At 39.0% G+C, this 20,610-nt stretch overlaps 1 protein-coding gene across 1 annotated transcript; it reads left to right on the top strand.

Annotated features, from left to right (window-relative positions):
* The first annotated feature begins 18 nt into the window (after positions 1 to 18).
* PTCD2 (pentatricopeptide repeat domain 2) lies at positions 19 to 20,358 on the top strand. The gene is made up of 10 exons (XM_084305043.1): positions 19 to 133; positions 1,521 to 1,613; positions 4,371 to 4,500; positions 5,226 to 5,343; positions 7,241 to 7,319; positions 8,537 to 8,628; positions 11,505 to 11,618; positions 15,477 to 15,551; positions 16,326 to 16,439; positions 17,899 to 20,358. Exons 1-10 carry the CDS (start codon positions 28 to 30, stop codon positions 18,121 to 18,123), a joined length of 1,146 nt encoding a protein of 381 aa, XP_084161169.1. The 5' UTR covers positions 19 to 27; the 3' UTR covers positions 18,124 to 20,358.
* The last annotated feature ends 252 nt before the right edge of the window (positions 20,359 to 20,610 follow it).

The following is a 20,610-nucleotide window of genomic DNA, read 5'->3' as shown; positions in this document are numbered from 1 at the left end:
CAGCTCCCCGGCAGGCCCGGGCACAAAATGGCGGCGGTGCTCGGCGGCGGGTCCCAGCGGGTGATGCGGGAGGCGGTGCGGCGCTCGGCGGCTCGCCTGCCCGCCCCGGGGTGCTGGGGATGTGTGGCCGGAGGTAGCGGGGGCTGCGCGGTGGGGAGAGGGCGGTGGGATGCGGGGTGGTGGCGGTCCTGGGCTGCGCAGAGGCTGGGAGAGCGGCTGGGGTACTACAACTCCCAGCATGCCTGGCGGGTGCTGCCAGCCGTATGCCTGCTGGGAGTTGTAGTTCCTGCCGGAATGCCGCCAAGGATGGATTTAAGGAAGGGTGGAATTCGGTGAAATGAGGTAGAGGAAGGTAAAACTCTGCTGCCTGGGTGCGGCGTGGGGCAGCTGCCAGATCCCAACGCCAGCCCCGGAGAGAGTCCCAGGTTGGGTGGATTTCAGCGTCGAGGCACGGGGAGGGCCCGTGGGGAGCAAGTGGCGGCGTCACCCGGGGCAATCCGTGCTGCGTTACCCGCTGGGGCTGCTCCTAAGTTTAATGGAAAACGTGCCACTTCAAGGATTATTTTTCCTTCAGATTTCATGAAGTGTATCAGTACCGTGCTTCAATTACACAGAATACAGGCATTTTTGTTTCTGTGGCTTTTTAATATTTTGCTCGGCAAATCGAAAACGTACATTTAAGCTGCGGTCAGTGCTTGTCGTGTCCCAGATGAGAATCATTCTCTCACAGGCTGAAAACTTGTCAAGAGTAGATTGTGACAATGTAAGCTATTACAGTGACCAAAATGTTACCAAATCACTGCTTGCAGATGAAAATCCACCACAGGAGAGCTGGGTTTGTGGCAGCAAGAACTTGGCAAAGAGCATTTGCACGACACTTTTTCTAGGGGAGCTTACAAAGCAGAACAGTTGGGATCAGCACCCAGAGTTAAGCCTGAGATTCTGGTCTCGATGACTGTCTTTTCTACTAGGTCTCCTGAGTGTTACTACAGTCCAAATGATAATCTTTGCATTTTCCCCTTCATCTTCTCACAGCATTTGAAGCTTCTGGAGCAGGGCATTTGGCAGTAACAAGGGCAGCACATAGGAGGAGAGGCTCCGTGTGCCTCTAGTGAGTTCTCAAGAACAAAGAGTTGACAAGGAAAATACTTAGAAAAGCATGACAGATCTTACTCTTGTGCAGAATCCTCTTCTGTCCTGGCTAGATGAGAATGGAATGGCATCTCCAATTTTGCTTTTGTACATCCAATAAATACATAAGTTTTTGACTTTGTATATATTAACACTGGAAAGCTACGACAAAGCTGTTGTGGGTTTGTGTGTGCTTTTTTTTTTTTTTTGTTGGTCTTGTGGGCAATTCTTGCAGTCTCTTTTTTTTTCTTTTTTCTAGTGTTGCACTACTCCCAGTAGCCTAGCATCACACGGTAGTTAACAGCTCTAATTTTAAAATGTGAAGTTCCATACTATTAATCTAGTAGTTATAATGTAAAACTCAACCTTCCTCTTTTTCTCTTATGTAGGGAAGCGGTATCTGCTAACAGAAGATGATCTAAAGTTACAAGAATTTCAGCAGACAAAAGTGGTAATTAGAAATGAAGTTCATGGCAATAAAGGTATCTATATTTATTTGATAATCTCCATTCTCAATTTTAACATGAGTACTAGAAAACAAGAAGACAGTCAAAGCCATTATAATATGACATAAATTTGACCCCATTCAAAGCAAGAGCTTGTATTTTTCTCTTCCAAATTGTTGCTAAAATTGACTGAAGATCTCAGGCTTTATAGAATGAAATGATATTAGTTATGTTGTCTTGGAAAATGTGGAGAAGCTTTCAAGGATACAAGGTGCTTAAACAGAAGCTGAAATGTTTGTGTCCTTACATTTCCAACTTCATCAGACAGTCTAGTAGGAAGTACTGCTTCAGTCTATGAATCATGCTTCAAATACATCTTCAGCAGAGAAACTTTATATAAAGCCTTACAGCTACTTCTCTGTCCAGAGAAAACCTGTGCCAGTAATTGTTTTAACTTGCTCTGTGAATTTATTGAGTTAATTCTTAGCTTTTTCTGTTTTACCTCGTATAACTTCTCAGTTGTATATCTAATTCTAGATGACATCTGCAAATTCCAAATACAAAAAACAAGTTAAGGTTTCCCAAAGTGATCGAGGAGCAAGATCAGTGGATTTTCCCTACTGGGGATTTTGTCATGCTCATTTAACATACATACAAATTTCATTCTTTAAAGAGAATAAATAAAACTATAAATCTGCTCTTAAAATCTAGGTATGGTTAGGTAGAAGTTGACTTCTTGCACTTTTTTAATCACATGTAAGCGTTCTGGTGATGTAAGACCTCTTACTGTGACAGTTATTCCAAAGGATGTGTGTGTATATATATTATCTATACATATATATGCACGTTATATGTAAGTGCAAGGAAGGGACACATCAAATTTAGTTTTATATAGATAAGTCTTCTGGGACAGAGAGGAAGGTAAAGTCAAAACGACAGTTTTTCTCTATAAGGTAATACCAGAATTTAAATCAGTCAGTGACAAGTTGTAATGTTATTACAATTTGCTGTGATGATGACACACTTAAGACTGATCGACCCATTGTGATAAATTCCAATATATCTTGCTAAAACATGTTTGTAGAAGCCACATAATCACAGTTCACCTTTGTATTGTACAAGTCTTAGTCTCTGAGAAATGATGAAGACAGTGTGCTAACCTATTTCTGTGTATGTGTACTTGGTTTTTATACTCAGTGTTTAGCACTTGAAAGATGAAAAGTTAAAATTAAAGATCACAGTAAACTTTTTGGTTTAGAAATGGAAAACACAGTAATAACTATCCTGTTATACAAAATATGTAAAATCTATTCTTTATTATAGTTATAGAGTTATACTATTACAGTTTTAGCTATGGATAGAGTTACAATATTATAATAGTTATACTGCAAACTACAAAAGATAAGCAATTAACTACAGTTGCCACAATAACTATTGTGTGTTCTTTATAAATACAGTTTGGATCCCAGGTTTCTAAGTTTTGGTGCATCTTCTATACACTTGTTCTTTAGACTTCACAGGATTCAGCCCTGCATCTCAGTCTTGAGTAAGGACTCCTACTTGCATGCAGCAACAGATATGCATCCAATAGCTGAATATGTTGTTCTGTGGGGTGCTCTCTTGGGCAAAGAGAAAGATAGGCAAACATCTTTCTTCTATGTAGAAAGGCTGAGAGAGCTGTAGATGTTAAGCCTAAAGAAGAGAAGGCTCAGGGGTGACCTTATAGCAGCTTTTCAGTATTGAGAGAGGGCTATTGAAAGACGGAGAGCAACTTTTTGCTCAGTCAGATAATGACAGGACAAATAATCTTGTTTTTAAACCAAGAGAGGGGAGACTTAGATTAGAGATTAAGAAGAAATTCTTCACTCAGAAGGTGGTGAGGCACTGACACAGGTTGCCCAGAGAACCTGTGGATGCCCCTTCCCTGGAAATGTTCAAGGCCAGGCTGGATGGAGCTTTGAGCAGCCTGGTCTGGTGGGAAGTGTCCCTGCCCATGGCAGGGAGTTGGAACTAGGTGATCTTCATGGTTCCTTCCAACCCAAGCCATGCTATGGTTCTATGTGGTGGAGGTTACTAGCTTGGAAACAGGAGCAACCAAGGAGCTGCTACATAAAAGTTCAATGGTTGTCCAAGTAGGTGTGCGGCTCCAATAAAGCAAGGGGGTTTCCAGGTGATATACATGATTTTAATCTTGTGTATGCTTGAATCAGAGCCTTGAAATTACCAGCTGGTCTTTGTGCTTGCTCTGCTATAGGAGATATGTTGTGGATAGAGAAACGTCTTTTTTCAAGGAGAAGGGAAGAAACACTAAGTTTATGGCTATGTAAAGAAATATATATGTAATAATGTATGAGACTTCTTGTTTGCATCAGTTATGAAGGTTTGTAATTTTTTTTTGTACTAACAGCGTTGAGTAGAAGTTACTGTGGTAATATGAATGTTGGGTGGGATTGTTTTGCTTTGTTTTTTAAAAAAGAGATTAAGACAGCAAATGTCACTTTAAAGACTTCCTTCCCCTTTAATTTTTTTATATTACCTGATGTATTCCATACCATACACAACGGAATTAATTTCACAGTAAACATCTTCTGAGTTTTCCAAGTCTGCTCTGACTTCATGGGTACACCATGGGTACACTAGGCATTGTTCTCTGTGGGAAAATTTTATACATATTTATTGGTTGAAAAAAAAAAAAAGTTTTTTGCTGTTCTGAATCTCCATATTTCAGGTACAAAGTGTGCAACACAGATAATGGAATTGTATATGAATAGCTGTTATGTGCTTCTTTTTCAGATCCATATTTTAACAGTATTAAAGAAAAATTAAAGAAAAATGGAAAGATTCTCAAAAATGAATTAAAAATTTTACTGCATTTATGTCAGACTTCAGCTGATGTGGAACTAGCCAGAAAAGTTATTTACAGGTACTTTTAACAATCCAGGTAACACTTTTTCTTTATTTTTCACTTTTATTAGATCATTGTAGGTTATGTCTGCAGATGAGGACTTGTCCTAATTCAGTGGCAATCTGCACAGTTTCTTAAACTAGGGCTATATTTCCATTTACTTTGGATCTTCCAACTATTCAGAGGCTCTCAGATCAAAGGAGAGTGAAGCTATAGGAGTGAACTGATGTTCTGTTGTATGCAGAATAAATAGTGACCCACACAGAAACACTTGTTTATAAGCTGGTCTGGACCTAGCAGTGGCAGGTCAGGACGTTTTGTGAGTGAGAGTTATCCCAGCAGTTATAGTGCAGGAGCTATGAAAAAAAAATTTCTTTAGCGGTGCTACATTTTTTACTACACTAAAATAGACTGCTGCAACTTTGTCTGCTATTGCTCTGTGAATAGAAGAAGGTAAAATAGCTGGGAGGTTTGGTAAAAGAAATGCATTCTTTAACTAATTTGATGTGGGTGTCCTGGCTGGAAATAGAGAATACTTATTACTAGTTCACTTTATTAGTTGAATCAAAACAATATTTTTCCTTAAAATGTATCTCCTTTTGTATCCAAATGCTATTGGCCACTGCAGATAGAAAAGCATGCCTCTGTCATTGCAGCTGTAGATCATGTTGCCTGTTTAAAGCTGTTTTAGCTTGGCAAATTCTATGCCTTGTGTGATTAACTCTTTTGAGTCTTTCCAACAGGTACCATGAACAGAATGGAATCACAACTTCACGTGATTTTAAATTTGGGCCCCTCTTTATGAGGCTATGTTATGAGCTAGACCTTGAAACACCTGCAGTAGAACTTATCAAAGATCAGGTAATTTGCTCTACATATTTCAAAAATATCCTAATACCTATTACTTCAATATGAGTAATTATGTTGTGCATGAGCTCAGAGTCTTGAACTGTATCTGTTGCAGTGGGAAGGATGTCTGCAACATTATTCTAAGGATGTAGATTATATGTTTTTAATTTTAAAAATAACCTGAAAATGAAAAGAAAACCAAATGCTAGTTTAACTGATTTTTTAATTATTGTACTTCTGTATAACTGCATCATTTCAATACTGATAATCAAAAAAAGTTTTGATTAAAAATAATTGCTCAGAAAAGTACTGTGTTTTCTTGCATCCTCTGTTTCCTGCGTCCATACTGCCTAGATCATACTTGGAAATGAACACTTCTGAGTACTTACGTAGCAGTCCTCTGAAATCCCTTGGGTTGTTTGCACCAACAGATTTAATCATGTTACTCTTTACTTCAAATTCCCCCTGAACTCTGTAGAGGTGCTATGATTTGCATTCACTCAGGAACTTTTTCATAGAATTGTTAAGGTTGGAAAAGACCTCCAAGATCATCTGGTTCAACCATTGCTCTGCTACCCCTGTCACCCACTAAACCATGTTGCTCAGTCCTAGCACCTAGTCTGTGAGAAAAGGCTGACCCCCAGCTCCCTTTCAGGTAGTTGTGGAGAGCAATAAGGTCTCCCCTGAGCCTCCTCCACACTAAACAATCCCAGCGCCCTCAGATGTTCCTCACAGGACTTGTGTTTCAGGCCCTTCACCGCCTTCGTAGCCCTCCTCTGGACACTCTCCAAGGCCTCGATGTCCTTCTTGCAGTGAGGGGCCCAAAACCGCACACAGTACTCATGGCGTGGCCTCACCAGAGCAGAGTACAGGGGTAGATGATCACCTCCCTGGTCCCGCTGGCTACATTATTCCTGACACAAGCCAGGATGCCGTTGGCCTTCTTGGCCACCTGGGCACACTGCCAGCTCATTTTTATTTCAGAAGAAATTTAGTGACTTGAACATTTGTAAAATTCTGTGTGCTATTATAACAAAACATTAATCATATCCAGCATCTAAGACATGTAAATGATTCTGTGCAACAATGCTATGTTTTAAAACCTATGGGGGCCAGTGGAAAGTAAGCTCTATGATTTGAATTCATCAAGGCATGGGATGTACATAGCCAAAAATGGGAGAGGTATCACTTGGCTGCTGTTCTTAAATGAGGCATGTGTAAGCATGTGTAAGGGTTTTGGTTGGTTTGTTTGATTGACTGAGGTCTGTGTCATCAAGACAAATCCTGTATCACTCACAGAACTTTGTAACTGATGAATAGTAATGTGCAGTAACACTTCTTCAGACTCTGCTGCAGAAATTTTCCTAATGCATCTGACATTTTATTTGGTTATTCATGTTCTCCCAACATGCAACGAGTGCAGTGGCTTGTAAAATATACTTGCTCTCTGTTCTGCTACTATGTTTGTTATGACTTAAGACCTTGTGTTAACCTGATCATCATTTGGTACTGTGATTAGCAGAATATTTTTTCAGTTTCATAGTGGTGGTACTTTACCCAAAGGTACTTCTATTCAGCTGCCAACTGCATATCTGCGAGGCTTTTAGAGTTGCCATTGGGGACTTCTGCTTGTATTAACTTGAAGGTCACAATCTGTCGTTGGGGGAAAAAATAGTGTGAATCTCTGGGAAACATCTGTTTAAGTGTGCTTTTGACTATACTGAGTCACTGGTATTTTAGAGGTTACTTGGCAGAGGGACGGTTAGGGAACACAGAAAGGTAAACGTTAAACTTACAAAGATGGAGATCATTCCAGTAGAAGGCCCTGATAAACGCTGCACACAATAATAATACTTGTCCTAACTTAAAGCTTGCTCTGTTTGTATGTTTGTTTGTTTGTTTCCTACAGAACTTGCGTGGTTTTTTCTCAGAGAGTACATCATTCCATATTTTGATGACTATGTTGTTTAAAAAGGGCCATTATGAAAGTAAGTACTGAGTTAGCTAGTGCAAACACGTTTTGAGAAGCAGTCTTCCCACTATGTGTATATAAATATTTATTTGATTGTTATAGAATACTGACAAGGTTTTAGAGGGACAAGTATGATATAAATCTGCACAGATGCAAAGTAGCTGCAATGTAGTGTGTAATAAAAATGGAATGCTTTACCTGTTTAATACTTGCAACAGTATTTTTACTGTCTGCAATTCTGCAGAATTGTGATTATGCTGTAGGATTTTTTTCCTTAAGCTTTTTTCTCTGAAGGCTTAACTTCTCCTTGGTTGGTACTTTCCCACAGCTTTTTGGTTTCCCTATTCTAAGTTAGTTTTATGTGGCTTTTGCAACAGGAAGTTCTCCAACAAATTTTGCTGGCAATTCTGTTTTTTTTTTTGTGTGTCAGAGCAGGGAAAAGTGTCCTTTTTACTTCCGTAAGAAAACAGACAGGAGTCTTCTCTTGTTTTATCTTCCTAGTGTGCACATACAGAGTGGTTACTAAAATATTTAAGGCAAATGCTTAAAATCAGAATTTGGCCCTCTGTGACAGAGGGCCATACATTCTGTATGACAGAATCATCTGACTTGACTGGTAAAAAAAAAAAAAAAAAAAAAAAAAAAAGTATGGAATAAGCTTTTCAAAAAAATTACTTAATTTGGAATTTGTTGAGTGGGTAGCGCTTGGTCAGTTGATGTTTAGCAAATCTGTCCAACACTTGTATTAAAGGCTGAGACTTGAGCCACTGTTAAAGTACCTAGATCAGAGCCTGGGTGCAGTGTTAGGTTGTAATGAAACATGCTTTAGTGAAGAGCTTTTAGATAGTTTGCTGAAAATGGTAGAAGGTTTGGTTGTGTGTTTAAAAGACCGTTGTCTTACTTCTGGGCAGTTAGGGAGAATGAGAGTTGCTTTGCCAAGTATCCAGAACTTAGTTTTAGATTTGTGTCAAGATAATGGAATGGTAAAACCAGGTGCTAATTTAGATGGAAAACCTGCTACCTGGGAAGCATTATTGCATCCAGCCGACCCCGAATTAAAGTTTTTGAAATGTTTTAATTTGAAAAAGTTAATAGATTTCAGTTGGCATTCTTCTTTTGAAGTAGACTTACTGAGCTGATACCACACTGATTTTATTTTATTTTATTTCTTCCTATAATTAAACATATAGCCTGAAATTTCAGAAGCGAATAACACTACTGTGTTTTTGGCAGGTGCTTTGGAAGTTCTGGGAGAAATGAAAAAACAAGGTATACCTTTCAACAAAGAAACCTATCTACTGGCATTTGCAATATGCTACAAACTGGTAAGTATTTTCAATTTACATGATGAAGCATTTGAAATGCCTCCTCTGTCTTCCTCTTTGGGGATTTTGAAATTTATGTGTTTCCAGTCATGATTTCTTTAATGCAAATACTTTAGACATCCTTAAGTCATAAATTGCTTCGTTGTTCACAATCTTTTGTGAACATACAAACTATTGTCACAAACTAAATACCCCAAAATTACAAGAATGTAAACATTAAGAAACAAATTGGATACAACATCTGATTAGCTGTTAGTATTCTCTCTCTGGTCTGTGCCAGAATGTACTCTGTGCTTGAACCACAATATTGGGTTTATAGTCTGGTTTCTCTCGGGGACAGGGCATATATAACATGTCCTGTTTGTCAAACATCTCCCATCCATTTCTCCCCCTCTCCTCCAAGTAAATCTTAGACCATTTCTACAATCACACCCAAATTTGGTAAGAGTTAGAGTTGTCAAAGGTAGTGTGTTCCCACATGCCTGAAGAAAATGTGCAACTGGGTCCAGAAAAGAAACATAAATGAATGCCTTCAGTGAGAGGCATCTTACTTCCCCCTGAGCTTAGCTGTTTTCTTAGTTTGGAGAAAAAGAGCATGAACACAGTAAGAAACCTAAACTATATAGGTTCTACAACTGTTTTCCTAGAGTCGTTTCTCTTTTGTAGCAAGGTGAGATTCTCAAACTTTCTTCTTTTAATCTTCTTCTCCAGATTAGAATGAATTCTGCAATTTGAAATATTAACATAAGCCTTTTCCAAACTCAGTAGAAAACTTTTTCAATTTTTCCATGTTTTTAGAAAGACACTGGCTGAGAAAAAATTATACCGCTAGACTAAACTTCTTCAGATTTCTTAGTTAACTGTACAATGAAACAGACTACATATGTGATAAAAAGGAGTTAGCCTAAATTTATAACTGTGCAGTAATTTCTGTGGTGCTTCTGAAATACTCAGTTCTAATGAACTGGTGCTGCTTTTAGCTCAGGGGAAATAGAAATAGCCGTGTAGATTTGGTGTCTGTAGACAGAGCTAAAAAAGATCTGTGTAAACTGTCTGCAGTTGGAGATTGATGCAGTTTGTTTAGGGATGTTACCAGGTCTACCCAGAGCATGCTTTCTTTAGGAAGCTGTGAATGTACAAAGACACTGATACTATGCTACAACCAAGTTCATAAGTTGGTGTTTGCTGTTAGCAGCCACTTAGCCAATATTTATGGATACAAGGTTACTCCTTGGTCTACACTCTGCCCCTTCAGGTAAAGGCTTTCAAAAAACCTAACTGTATTTTTCTGAGGTCTCCATTACTCTCTCTGCAGTAGCTTTACATCCTCTCTAAAATTCTTATTTTTTTTTCCATGGCATGTTGACAGAGGGCTTAGATCCATAGAATACAGAAGAGAAGAGGTTCCTGAGATGTATTTTCTACTACTGGCTCTACGTGTGTTTTCAGCAAAGAATCTGGCACATCATTTGTTTAACAAATTCATAAAAATGCTGTGGAAGTGGTAGTAAATTTACACCCCATTGTTTTAAGAGACAAAATAAATTTGTGTTTTGTTAAATTAAGATAAAATACTATCAATAGGGGAATAAGCTGTAGTAGCCCTTTATAAACTAAAGAGCATTAGACTGAGCTCTTTCAAATGTTTAATCAGTTGATTCATCTGTTAGTGGTAAATACTAAGACTCCAAGTTAAAAGGAGCTCAAAATGTTTTTGCTAGTAATGCAACATTAGAAAGTACAAGAAAAACCTTGAAGGGAAACATCTTCAAGATGTATGGCTGTGTAGTACTTAGCTGCCTGCCGGGTTAAACCACAACAAAAACCCAAATGATGACTCTGTCCCTTAAATCACAGCTGCTATTTTGCATTCGTGGCACTTTGTACAGTAGTAATAGAAATCAACAGCAAATACTAGGAAGGAACATGAAGGCTGTTATCCAAATCAGTGGTGCCAGTTGTAACAAAACCTTCCTGCTGTCAACTCTCACGTTTGGCAGGTTTTATTTGCTTTGTTCGGGGTTTAGTCAGCTCTATTTACCATTTCCAGAGCGAGAAGCATTGTTTTTGATAGTAGATGTTTTTTAAAATAACACACAGATGAACTCATTGCCTTTTACTCTAGACTCTTATTAAAATAGTGGCATTAATGTTATTACCATATGTCATTCACTACACTAAGATGCCAATTATTTATGCCCATAAAGTTAAGTATGCTGGTAATTCTTGACCTTTGGTGTACTTAATTACCAACAATGTGAACATGGAACACTGATGCTATTTATTGCTTGCCAGCAATAAAGTTTTTTATGTTGGAAAACAAGCAAATATCTAAGGTATCCCATTAGAGTATCTACTTTGGAAACATCTTGAACAATTTAATTTTTAAGAGGGAGGCTCAAGACTGCTGAATATTTAAATTTGCATGTGTGCAGATTTCTTTGATGAAATGGTGCTGGATAGTTCAATGCTTAGGAAACACTGATTTTTGTTAACTATCCAATGTAGCTTTTATAATAAAGACAAAAAGTCAGCCTTCTCCCTGATTTCGGAATGATAAGAAAGTGAAAAAGGAAATGGTACTTTAAGTAAACGATCAGGTGTTATCTGTTTGCAGAAGTCAAAACAATCAGGGCAAAGTATAGTTGTTAAAGTAATGATAGTTACTGTCTTCTGAACTCTGTAGATCTGAATATCATCTTTTGGTGTTGCGTTTCTCAAGAAGTGCCGCACAGAATCTGCTTGGTTGGGTTCAAATATAGATTGCCTTGCTGGCATTAACTTCTGAATGCCTTCTGAATGTGACTGCAACTGCTTACAGTCCTTTCAGATCACAAGATTTACAAGTGCAACTTAGACTTGACATTTCTACACAGGACAGCCTGGAGTCTTGCAAAATCTCTGCAAAACTGCTTGAAGAAGCACAGCTAAAAGGTGACTCATTACCACTGCGTGCATTCTACTTTGCTGTGGCGTCTGCTCTGAAACAGGTACAATGCCTTTTGTTTTGATTTGTCCCTGAATCTCAATAGTTTTTTTTGCTATACAATGGCGCAAGAAAGCCAACATAGGGGAAACATAAGTGACCTGTGCAATTATTTTAAGTACTATAACTTTTAGGCCCCTGAAATAGTAGGATTATAGGTGACTCCCACACAAAGTAGGTGTAGAAATTCTGAACCTCTGTCTTCATTCTAATGCATGGGTATTTTGTGCCACTAACAATGCCACATAGAATTTTCTTACCAACCAGACAAGAGTTGGGCCAGTGCACTTAGGTATAACCATGGGCCCAGTCATGCTGTTGTTTAGTGATGGTTTCCGTTAAATAGAATAAAAACAATGATGTAAAATATATGTACAATCAGCTTTTCAGATAGAATAGTTTGGGTTGGGAGGGACCTTAAAGATCAATTAGTTGCAGCCCCTCTGCCATGGGCGTAGACACTGTCCACTACATCAGGGTGCCCAGTTCATGACATGGCATTTTCTGGTCAGTTTCCTACCTAAGGCACAATACTTCAATAAAAACTGAATACTAAGCATGGTAGGGAGCTGTACCTCTGTGCCGACGTGTCAGCATGATTTACGCTCTCATACATTCATTTGATCATAGAACAGTTATGTTCCCAGATTCACTGACATTAGGGTTTCATTTGGCTGTAATTTGGCAGAAAATAAGGGATTTAAGGGCAGGTGGTTTGTTGCCATAGGGGATAAGAACTCCAGTATTTGGAAACAGAAGTTAGACATGTCCAGTCCACAAGATGAAAGTTCAGATGTAGAGGAAGAACATCTAATAAAATATATGTATGTTAAAAAGTTCTAATGTTAAACGTTCATGTTAAAATGTTTATCTATGGAGGCAAATTCAAGGACTATGATATGTATTGGCCATCTATCAGCAGTCATGGTCATCCTGAGAGGTCCCAGATGAATAGAAATTTTCTAATGTGACACCCATCTATAAGAAGGGTTGTAAGGAGGACCTGGGGAACTACAGGCCTGTGAGCCTGACCTCGGTGCCAGGAAAGGTAATGGAACAGCTCAAACTGAATGCAATCATGCAGCATATGCAGGACAACCAGGGTATCAGGCCCAGTCAGCATGGATTCATGAAAGGCAATTCCTGCCTGACCAACCTCATCTCCTTCTATGACCAGTTGACCCGCCTGGTGGATGAGGGAAGGCCTGTTGATGTAGTCTGCCTAGACTTCAGCAAGGCCTTTGACATGGTCTCCCACAGTCTTCACCTGGAGAAGCTGGCAGCCCATGGCTTGTACAGGCACACTCTTTACTGGGTTAAAAACTGGCTGGACAGCCAGGCCCGGAGAGTGGTGGTGAACAGAGTGAAATCCAGCTAGTGACCAGGTCACCAGTGGTGCTCCCCAGGGATTGGTGTTGGGGCCCATCCTCTTTAATATCTTTGTTGATGACTTGGATGAGGGAATTGAGTGCTCCCTCAGTAAGTTTGCAGACGACACCAAGTTTGGGGGAAGTGTCAATCTGTCAGAGGGCAGGAAGGCCCTGCAGAGGGACCTGGACAGATTGGATTAATGGGCAGAGGCCAATGGGATGAGGTTCAACATGGCAGAGTGCCAGGTCCTGCACTTTGGTCACAACAACCCCATGCAGTGCTACAGGCTTGGGACAGAGTGGCTGGAAAGCTGTGCAGAGAAAAAGGATCTGGGGGTGCTGATTGATACTCACCAGAACATGAGCCAGCCAGGTGGCCAAGAAGGCCAGCAGCATCCTGGCTTGGATCAGGAATAGTGTGGGCAGCAAGAGCAGAGAAATGAAGGTGTGGGGAACTGGGGTCAGCCTCTTCTCAAACTAGTGACAGGACTAGAGGGAATGGCCTCAAGTTGTGCCAGGGGAGGTTCAGGTTGGAAATGAGGAGACATTTCTTCTCAGAAAGAGCAGTCAGGCACTGGAAGGGGTTGCCCAGGGAAGTGGTGGAGTCACTGTCCCTGGAGATGTTTAAGAAAAAGTTGGATGTGGTGCCTAGGGACATGGTTTAGTGGGTGACAGGGGCAGTAGGGTGATGGTTGAACCAGATAATCTTGGAGGTCTTTTCCAACCTTAATGATTCTATGACTCTATATTTCTCCACAGCATGTTCTTTAAGGGTGAGGTTTTTCATATAAGCACTGCCATGAACAGGTGCTGAAGGAGTTCAGCAGGAGAATAACATCCTAAAGTCTACTGTTTCATAGAATGGAATCATACAACAGTTTGGGTTGGAAGGGACCTTAAAGACTATCTAGTTTCAACCCCTCTGCCATGGGCAGGGACCCCTCCCACTAGACCAGGTTGTCCAGGGCAGAGCAGAGGGGCACAATCCCCTCCCTCCCCTGCTGGCCATCCCTCTGTTGATGCAGCCCAGGATGCAGTTGGCCTTCTGGGCTGCAAGCACACACTGCTGGCTCATGTCGAGCTTTTCATCCACCAGAACCCCCAAGTCCCTCTCTGCAGGGCTGCTCCCAATGAGTTCTCCCCATCTGTGCTCTTGTCTGGGATTGCCCCAGCCCAGGTGCAGCACCTTGCACTTAGACTTTTTGAACCTTATTAGGTTCACATAGGCCCAGTTATGTAGCTTGTCCAGAACCCTTTGGATGGCATCCCTTCCTTCTGTTATATCAACTGCACCACTCAGCTATGTGTCATCTGAAATCTTGCTGAGGGTACACTCGATCCCCCTGTTTGTGTTGCTGATAAAGATATTAAACAAGACAGACCCCCAAGGGACACCACTCATCACTGGCCTCCACCTGGACACAGAGCCATTGACCACAACTCTCAGGGAGCAGCAGCCTTCAGGCTAGCTCCTTATCCACTGAATGCTCCACCCTTCAAATCCATCTCTCTCCAATTTGGAGATCAGATTTTCCATGCCATTAATTTGCATACAGCTGGAAGAAATTCTGAACATTCTGTTTTGTATCTAAAGAGGTCAGATTGATTTCAACCTCTCCGGAGGATCTGTAAGAACTAGAAATTTGGTGTTGTTCACCAATTTGGATGCATGAAGTATCATCATTAAGGTTTTGTTATGCATTCTATCTTTTTGCTTGGTGTCTGTGAACAGCACAGGCTGAACAATAGCATCAGTCAAATTAATTTATGTGCATGGTGATATGGCTGGGCCTTTTGTCAACAGTGGGGTTAAAAAACAAAATCTCTGCCTCTGAAATAACACGAAATGTCCATAATACTGTTGTTTTTTATAAAAATTAATTAAAATTCTAGTTTGGCAAACAGAATAGTGCTCCATATAACATCTAACTATTCCTAAAGCTGCATGATCTTTTAGCAATACATTTTGCTTTGAATAAGATCTATCTTTATACCAAGTAACTGCGGTTGGTTTAGTAAATGTCAGTGTAACACTTACTGTCTATACAAATCAATTGGTATCACTGTAAATATGCATGTCCAAAAGGTTAAAAGCTCTGGACAGGATAAATGCCAACATTACCATATGCTGCACTTCATTTAAGTATTCAGATTTGTGCCAGACTTCAAGCTTGAATGTAGTTCTTTTATCGGTGTACTTGTGCTCAGTGTTGGTTATATGCTTCACTTTCGTGCTTATCTGAGACCTAAGATCTGAAAATAGCCCAATGTTTTGGAGAACTAGGTGTCCTGCAAACTCCAGCAGAGGGTGTTTCACAGGCTGGATGCTCTACGAGGCCTATAGGTCTTGGTGAGGGTATTTTAGGTGCTCGTTTGTGATTCATTGAAAAGTTACAAGACCTTTTTTTTTTTTTCTTGAACTTTGATTCACATGGAAGTGCAACTCACATGTTTAACTATTTTTTTTTTCATTATTTCTAATTCCTTCCTAGAATGACATAGCACAAGCCCAATTTTATTGTTCTCAGATAAGGAAAACAGACAACAAAATATACAATAATCTTAAAGTAAGTATGCTTGTTTTGTATTAAAGTTTGACAGAGATATATGCTGTACTGGACAACAACTCTCATGGGCAGAGGAGCAGAAGATTAGCTTCTTAGTAGCATAAGCTTATATCAGTAACGTTGCTCACTTAGTTTCTGAGCCAACAGAGAATTTTTGTTAGGTGATTGGTTCTTAATTGCTAACATCTTCCCCTCATTTTTTTAAAATCACTTCTTACCATTGATTAGAATGATAAGTAGGCCAGTCCTGCATCTGTGTGTATAGAGCTGGGAACGATTTCTAGTTATGACAATGTGACTTTTTTGTTTCTGTGCTACAAGACATCTAAAAAAAAAAAAACAAAACACACAGCTCCAAGTAAATGCCTTCCTTAGCTCTGCTCTGCCCGCTTCAGGCCTCCCTCAGCCATATGAACAGAAATGCTTTTCTTTAGTTACATGGTCTGTAACCTGAGAGTCTATTGCTTGTGCCCTGTAAATGACCTCTGTAAGCTATGTAAATAAACACTTTATTCCAGAACAGATAATGCAGATCCACCAGAGGAGCTCTGCCTCTAGGTTCACCCTTCCTTGCCCAACAGCTGAAAAAAAAAAAAAAAAGTTTTGTGGAAATTGGTAATTCCATCTGGCTTCTGCATGATTAATGGATTTTATCAGCACAGTATCTAGAAAAATATTTTGGTCCTGCTTCGCTTCATAATGTTTTCCTCAAACACTTTTTCAAAGCTTTCTTTCTGATGATAACTATCGTGCGAGATTTGTTTTATTTTTAAGGTTCTTGTCCAGCTCAGATCTGGTTCACTAGAAGAAGTATTAAAAACATTAGAAGCAGCAGTGGAAATGGATACTCCTCCCTTTGTGAAAAAAATTGAGTTTTCTGAGCAAGTGGTAAGTATATAATAAGGAACTGAATCAGCCAGAAAATATGACATCACTGATGTATGCTGGTCAGGGGTGCAGGCCTGGGGGTGATGAGGCAAGCCTCAGAGGAGCTCTATGATGCTTTTCTAAATCTTGGTGGCAAGCCTGAGAGGAGCTCTATGATGCTTTTCTAAATCTTGTTGGTGTAGTTCAGTTACGCATTTTCGGGGGCCTGAGTTCATCCTACTAAAGCTGTTTCAGTTCTAATGCATTCAGGTGCCACAAAGCATCTGGCTGGCTTATTGTGTAGTTGGGCAAAGCACTTAGCTGTCTTCCCTTTTTTATTGTGGATCTAGCTTTTACAAGCTCAAATTTCATCTGAAGGAAGATGAAGAGTACCCTAGTGGCATTTATTAATTTAATCCCTTGCCTTATATGCTAGTTTCATTTGATATAAAAATGAGAATAAAGTTCTGATGACAGTGGTATTGTTAGCATGGTGATATTGGTGATATTTACACAAAAAAAAAAGCTACAGAGAGAAGTGTGATATGGGAAATAACAGTTTTTACAGTATTGATCACTGAGAAGACTTTGTACATACACACATGTATTCCTATCAGCTGGGCAGCACTACTACTTCTTTTCCTGAAAATTATATTCATTTTAAATGTATGTATGGAACAAGGTATTTTAAGACTATGTTAGCAATTAAATACTTACACTTTCATTGCTGGCTGTTAACAAAATAACTGAAACATAAAATAAATACTGGGCAGAAGGGGAACATGCCTTTCAAAACACAGTCCATGGATATTAATTGCTGTATTTAAAAGAAAGTTTTAAATCAGAGTTAGTTTTGTAAATTCATTGCAATAAAAGTTACATGTTTCAATGGTGTGTTTTTATTTTTGTTTGGTAAATTTGTGACAGTTCCTAAGAAGACCACATATTTGTACTACCCCATTCCTTCCACAGTAGGTTATTGATCAATAGCAATTTCTCACAGATTCACTCATTCTTGACCTCATACCCTGCATATGGTATAGCTTATGAACTTTCCAGTGTTCTTTAGTATGAATTCTATTGATTTGTACTGTACATTTAGTGTGATATGTAATAATAGCTATAATAGTGCTGATTTGGCAAACAGATTCCAGGAAGCAATTATGTTGCCTCGGTTTAAATAATTGCTTTAGTCTGTAGTAGGACTGCAAATAGGACCATACTACTTTGAGAAAGTTTTTAATCTAATAAACTTTCTCTAATAGGTGTCCAGTGCATTTCCACAGTTGCCTCGTGATGTATAATGTGTGCTGCTTAAAATTCTCTTCTTACAAGTCATTGCACATATATAACATAATCTTATATTATGTATATATTTTTTTCTTTCATTTTGAGTGATAGTTTTTTGTCTTCAATATAGTGATTGATTGAAACATTCATTTGCTGAACTCTAACAATGTGTCATTTTTACCCTCCCCAGCTGGCTGCAGCCACCGAAAGGATGAAAGAAAGCCCTGACCTTTCTGCCAAATTAAGATATATATATAACAAACTACAAGCTTCAGGACGGATAACCACAAACACGTTGGAAGACATGCTCTTCCAGATTCCGAGTTCAAAGAAGGCCCCTGCAAAACTTTTAAATCAAAAACATTTGGGTTATCAGGCTGCTAAACCGCTTCAATCAAATCTGATGTTGGAATAGTTCAATATTTGGTGGTAAACTGAACTACTGTTAGCATCATCTAGAAGTGTTTGAATAAAATGGCTTCTCCCCTCCTCCGCCATGGGCAGTTGTTTAAATTGCTTGCGTGAAACTGAAAACTAAATATAGCTCATGTAGATTTTTAGTATCAAAATTCAAATGAACAATAAGCCATGACAGTAGGTATTTGTGTATTGTTTTGAAACTGAGTGATCAGAATAGTTTGAAGCTTTTCCTCAAGGACTTAAATCAGGATTTTCCTTATACTAAATGTCCTGATAGAGGTAAACAAAATAGTATTTGTATATGATCTGACTTCTGCTGTTCATGATTTAAAAAAAAAAAAAAAAAGCATTGTTCACAAGATACAGTGTTCTGCCGAAAAGAATAGATGTGACCCAGAGCCTAGATGAAGGAGTATTAAATTACATTGACCATTTTTTTCAAATTCTATGCATCTCAAGAGAATCATAAAGGAAAGTAAACGTCTTTGGTGCCCTTTTATGAATGGTTCATGGGAGATAGTATGGTACCTGGCTGGTTGTTTTCTCACTTGTAAAAGATTCCTGAATGAAAGTTATTGCTTTGGAATAATCATTCTGTAATATTGTGTGACTCATAGTTTCAGTTTTTCGGGAGTTTACAGGTTTTTAACAGTCCTGCTTGGGATCAGCTGGAAATCATTTCAATGCTTCCTGTACAATATGGAAGTAGCTCCCAATCTTTTCTTTATGAATAGGTTTGATACAAGATTTGTAAAGGCTGCATGTAGTCTGGCAAAGATTAATTTCAGAAAGATGAAAGGATGGAGTTGCTCTTTAATATATTCAGGTGGTTGCTACCATCAGGAAAAACTAATATAAAACTACATTTTCATATGCAATAGAAGATGGTTTGGTCTATTTAACCTGTTACATTGCAAATATATAAGGTCAATACCATTTAATTACCTTATTTGGCATTTTCAAGTATGTTTTAATTGCAAGAGGCTGGTTTGTCTTAGGACTAAAGTATGCGTATTTGTTGCTGGTTTTGTTTTTGTTGGTTTTAGTCTGCATTAGTTAGATACCCATCTGAGGCTGTATCCTGAAGCCACCCATATGGTCCCCTACTACCAAAACCTTGCCACTACAATCCTACCTGCAGTTGAACTAATAACTTCTGTTATAATTTGTTGTCATTATAGCTGACATTTCCTATTCTTTGCTCTCTTGATTACTGTTTTTCTTGAGATTGATTTATTTGCGCTAACTATAAAGTTGTGTTTGTTGTTTGTTTTTTTTTAAATAAGCTATACATTTCTCTCTCTTGAGAGAGAGGGGGAATGCTGGATCCATTCCAGGCGTGTAACAAGTAACACCACTTGAAAGACGTGCAAATAAGGAACATTGGTAGCAAAACAGACCATTTAAAAAAAGCTGCATTTGCCTTCTGCACTACTGCCCCTTCCAAAACTAAAGGGGACGAGCAAAGTGTGCAGGTAGCTGACTCTTGGCTGGCATTCCACTCTGCCATTCAAGTTATGGGGCTCTGCAGTAGGCAGTCGGAAAAGCCTTGATGTTTAAACAATCAGCATCACTTCAGCAGAAAAAGAAAACAGGTAGCCCAAAAGTTTTAAAGGGTAAGTTCAAAGGAATATGCATAAAAACTGAGACATGGTTAAACATTAGATTATTGAACGTTGCTATGGAAGACTGATAATATCCTTCCATGGGGAGAGAGCGAGACAAAGAGAGAGAAAACAGCAACTTCTAGTATTTAAGCAGCTGATTTCAATCAAAATCTAGCTGTTTCGTACAAGTAGTACCATGGCTTGTTTATCCAGAAAAAGCTTTCCGTGTGTGTGTGTGTATTCATAAATTTGGCTTTTGGTATGTCAAGGTATTGAACACTCTGGCTTTAATGCAGAAGTGTCTTCAGCCACATGCTTAATTTTGTGTATTTATGTGTAGTTGACTTCTAGTTTTCCAGTGCCAAAGCTCAGGAAAACAAACTTGTCAAGTGTTAAGCAAACACTTAAAAGGTTTTGCTAGGTCAGTGTGGTTGAAAAGTCAAAGACTGAGTTACTAGAGAGTACTTCTTGGAGACAGCCTCAGAGATTAGGATGTGCAGTATAATACCACATGCAGTGGAATAATTATACTTTGTTTATATGGAGTTTTAATCAAGGATGAACCTTGGAATTAAAGAGAAGTCAACAATGGAATTCAATTAATAGAAGGGTTTTGGTTAACAATTTGGAAAGTAAAAATAAAAATAAAAATCTAGACAGTTGCATTTCAACCATTCTGACTCTGTATTTTTCTAGCTTTCAGTGCAAGAGACATACCTGTGAAATTGTGCTTAAAGCTTTATGTGGTGTGTAGCTGCAATGAGGATCTGAAGGCTCTTTCATGTACCATTAAGTGGAAAGGGATTTGTGTTTTTTTCTTGCATTTAGATATTCTTTCTCATTAGAAACATAAGTTTTGTACATATCCTTGTACT

This window comes from Netta rufina, assembly GCF_964035555.1.
Source record: "Netta rufina genome assembly, chromosome: Z".
NCBI lineage: Eukaryota > Metazoa > Chordata > Aves > Anseriformes > Anatidae > Netta > Netta rufina.
The sequence above is the reverse complement of the archived record's forward strand: the minus strand, read 5'-3'. Positions and strand labels throughout refer to the sequence as shown.

What these genes read in the sequence shown, in the direction of transcription:
- PTCD2 (XM_084305043.1), top strand. Translation starts at nt 28, where the DNA reads ATGGCGGCGGTGCTCGGCGGCGGGTCCCAGCGGGTGATGCGGGAGGCG. An exon ending in CTGGGGATGTGTGGCCGGAG is followed by an intron (nt 134 to 1,520) that starts GTAGCGGGGGCT and finishes TCTCTTATGTAG; the next exon opens with GGAAGCGGTATCTGCTAACA. An exon ending in GCCAGAAAAGTTATTTACAG is followed by an intron (nt 4,501 to 5,225) that starts GTACTTTTAACA and finishes TCTTTCCAACAG; the next exon opens with GTACCATGAACAGAATGGAA.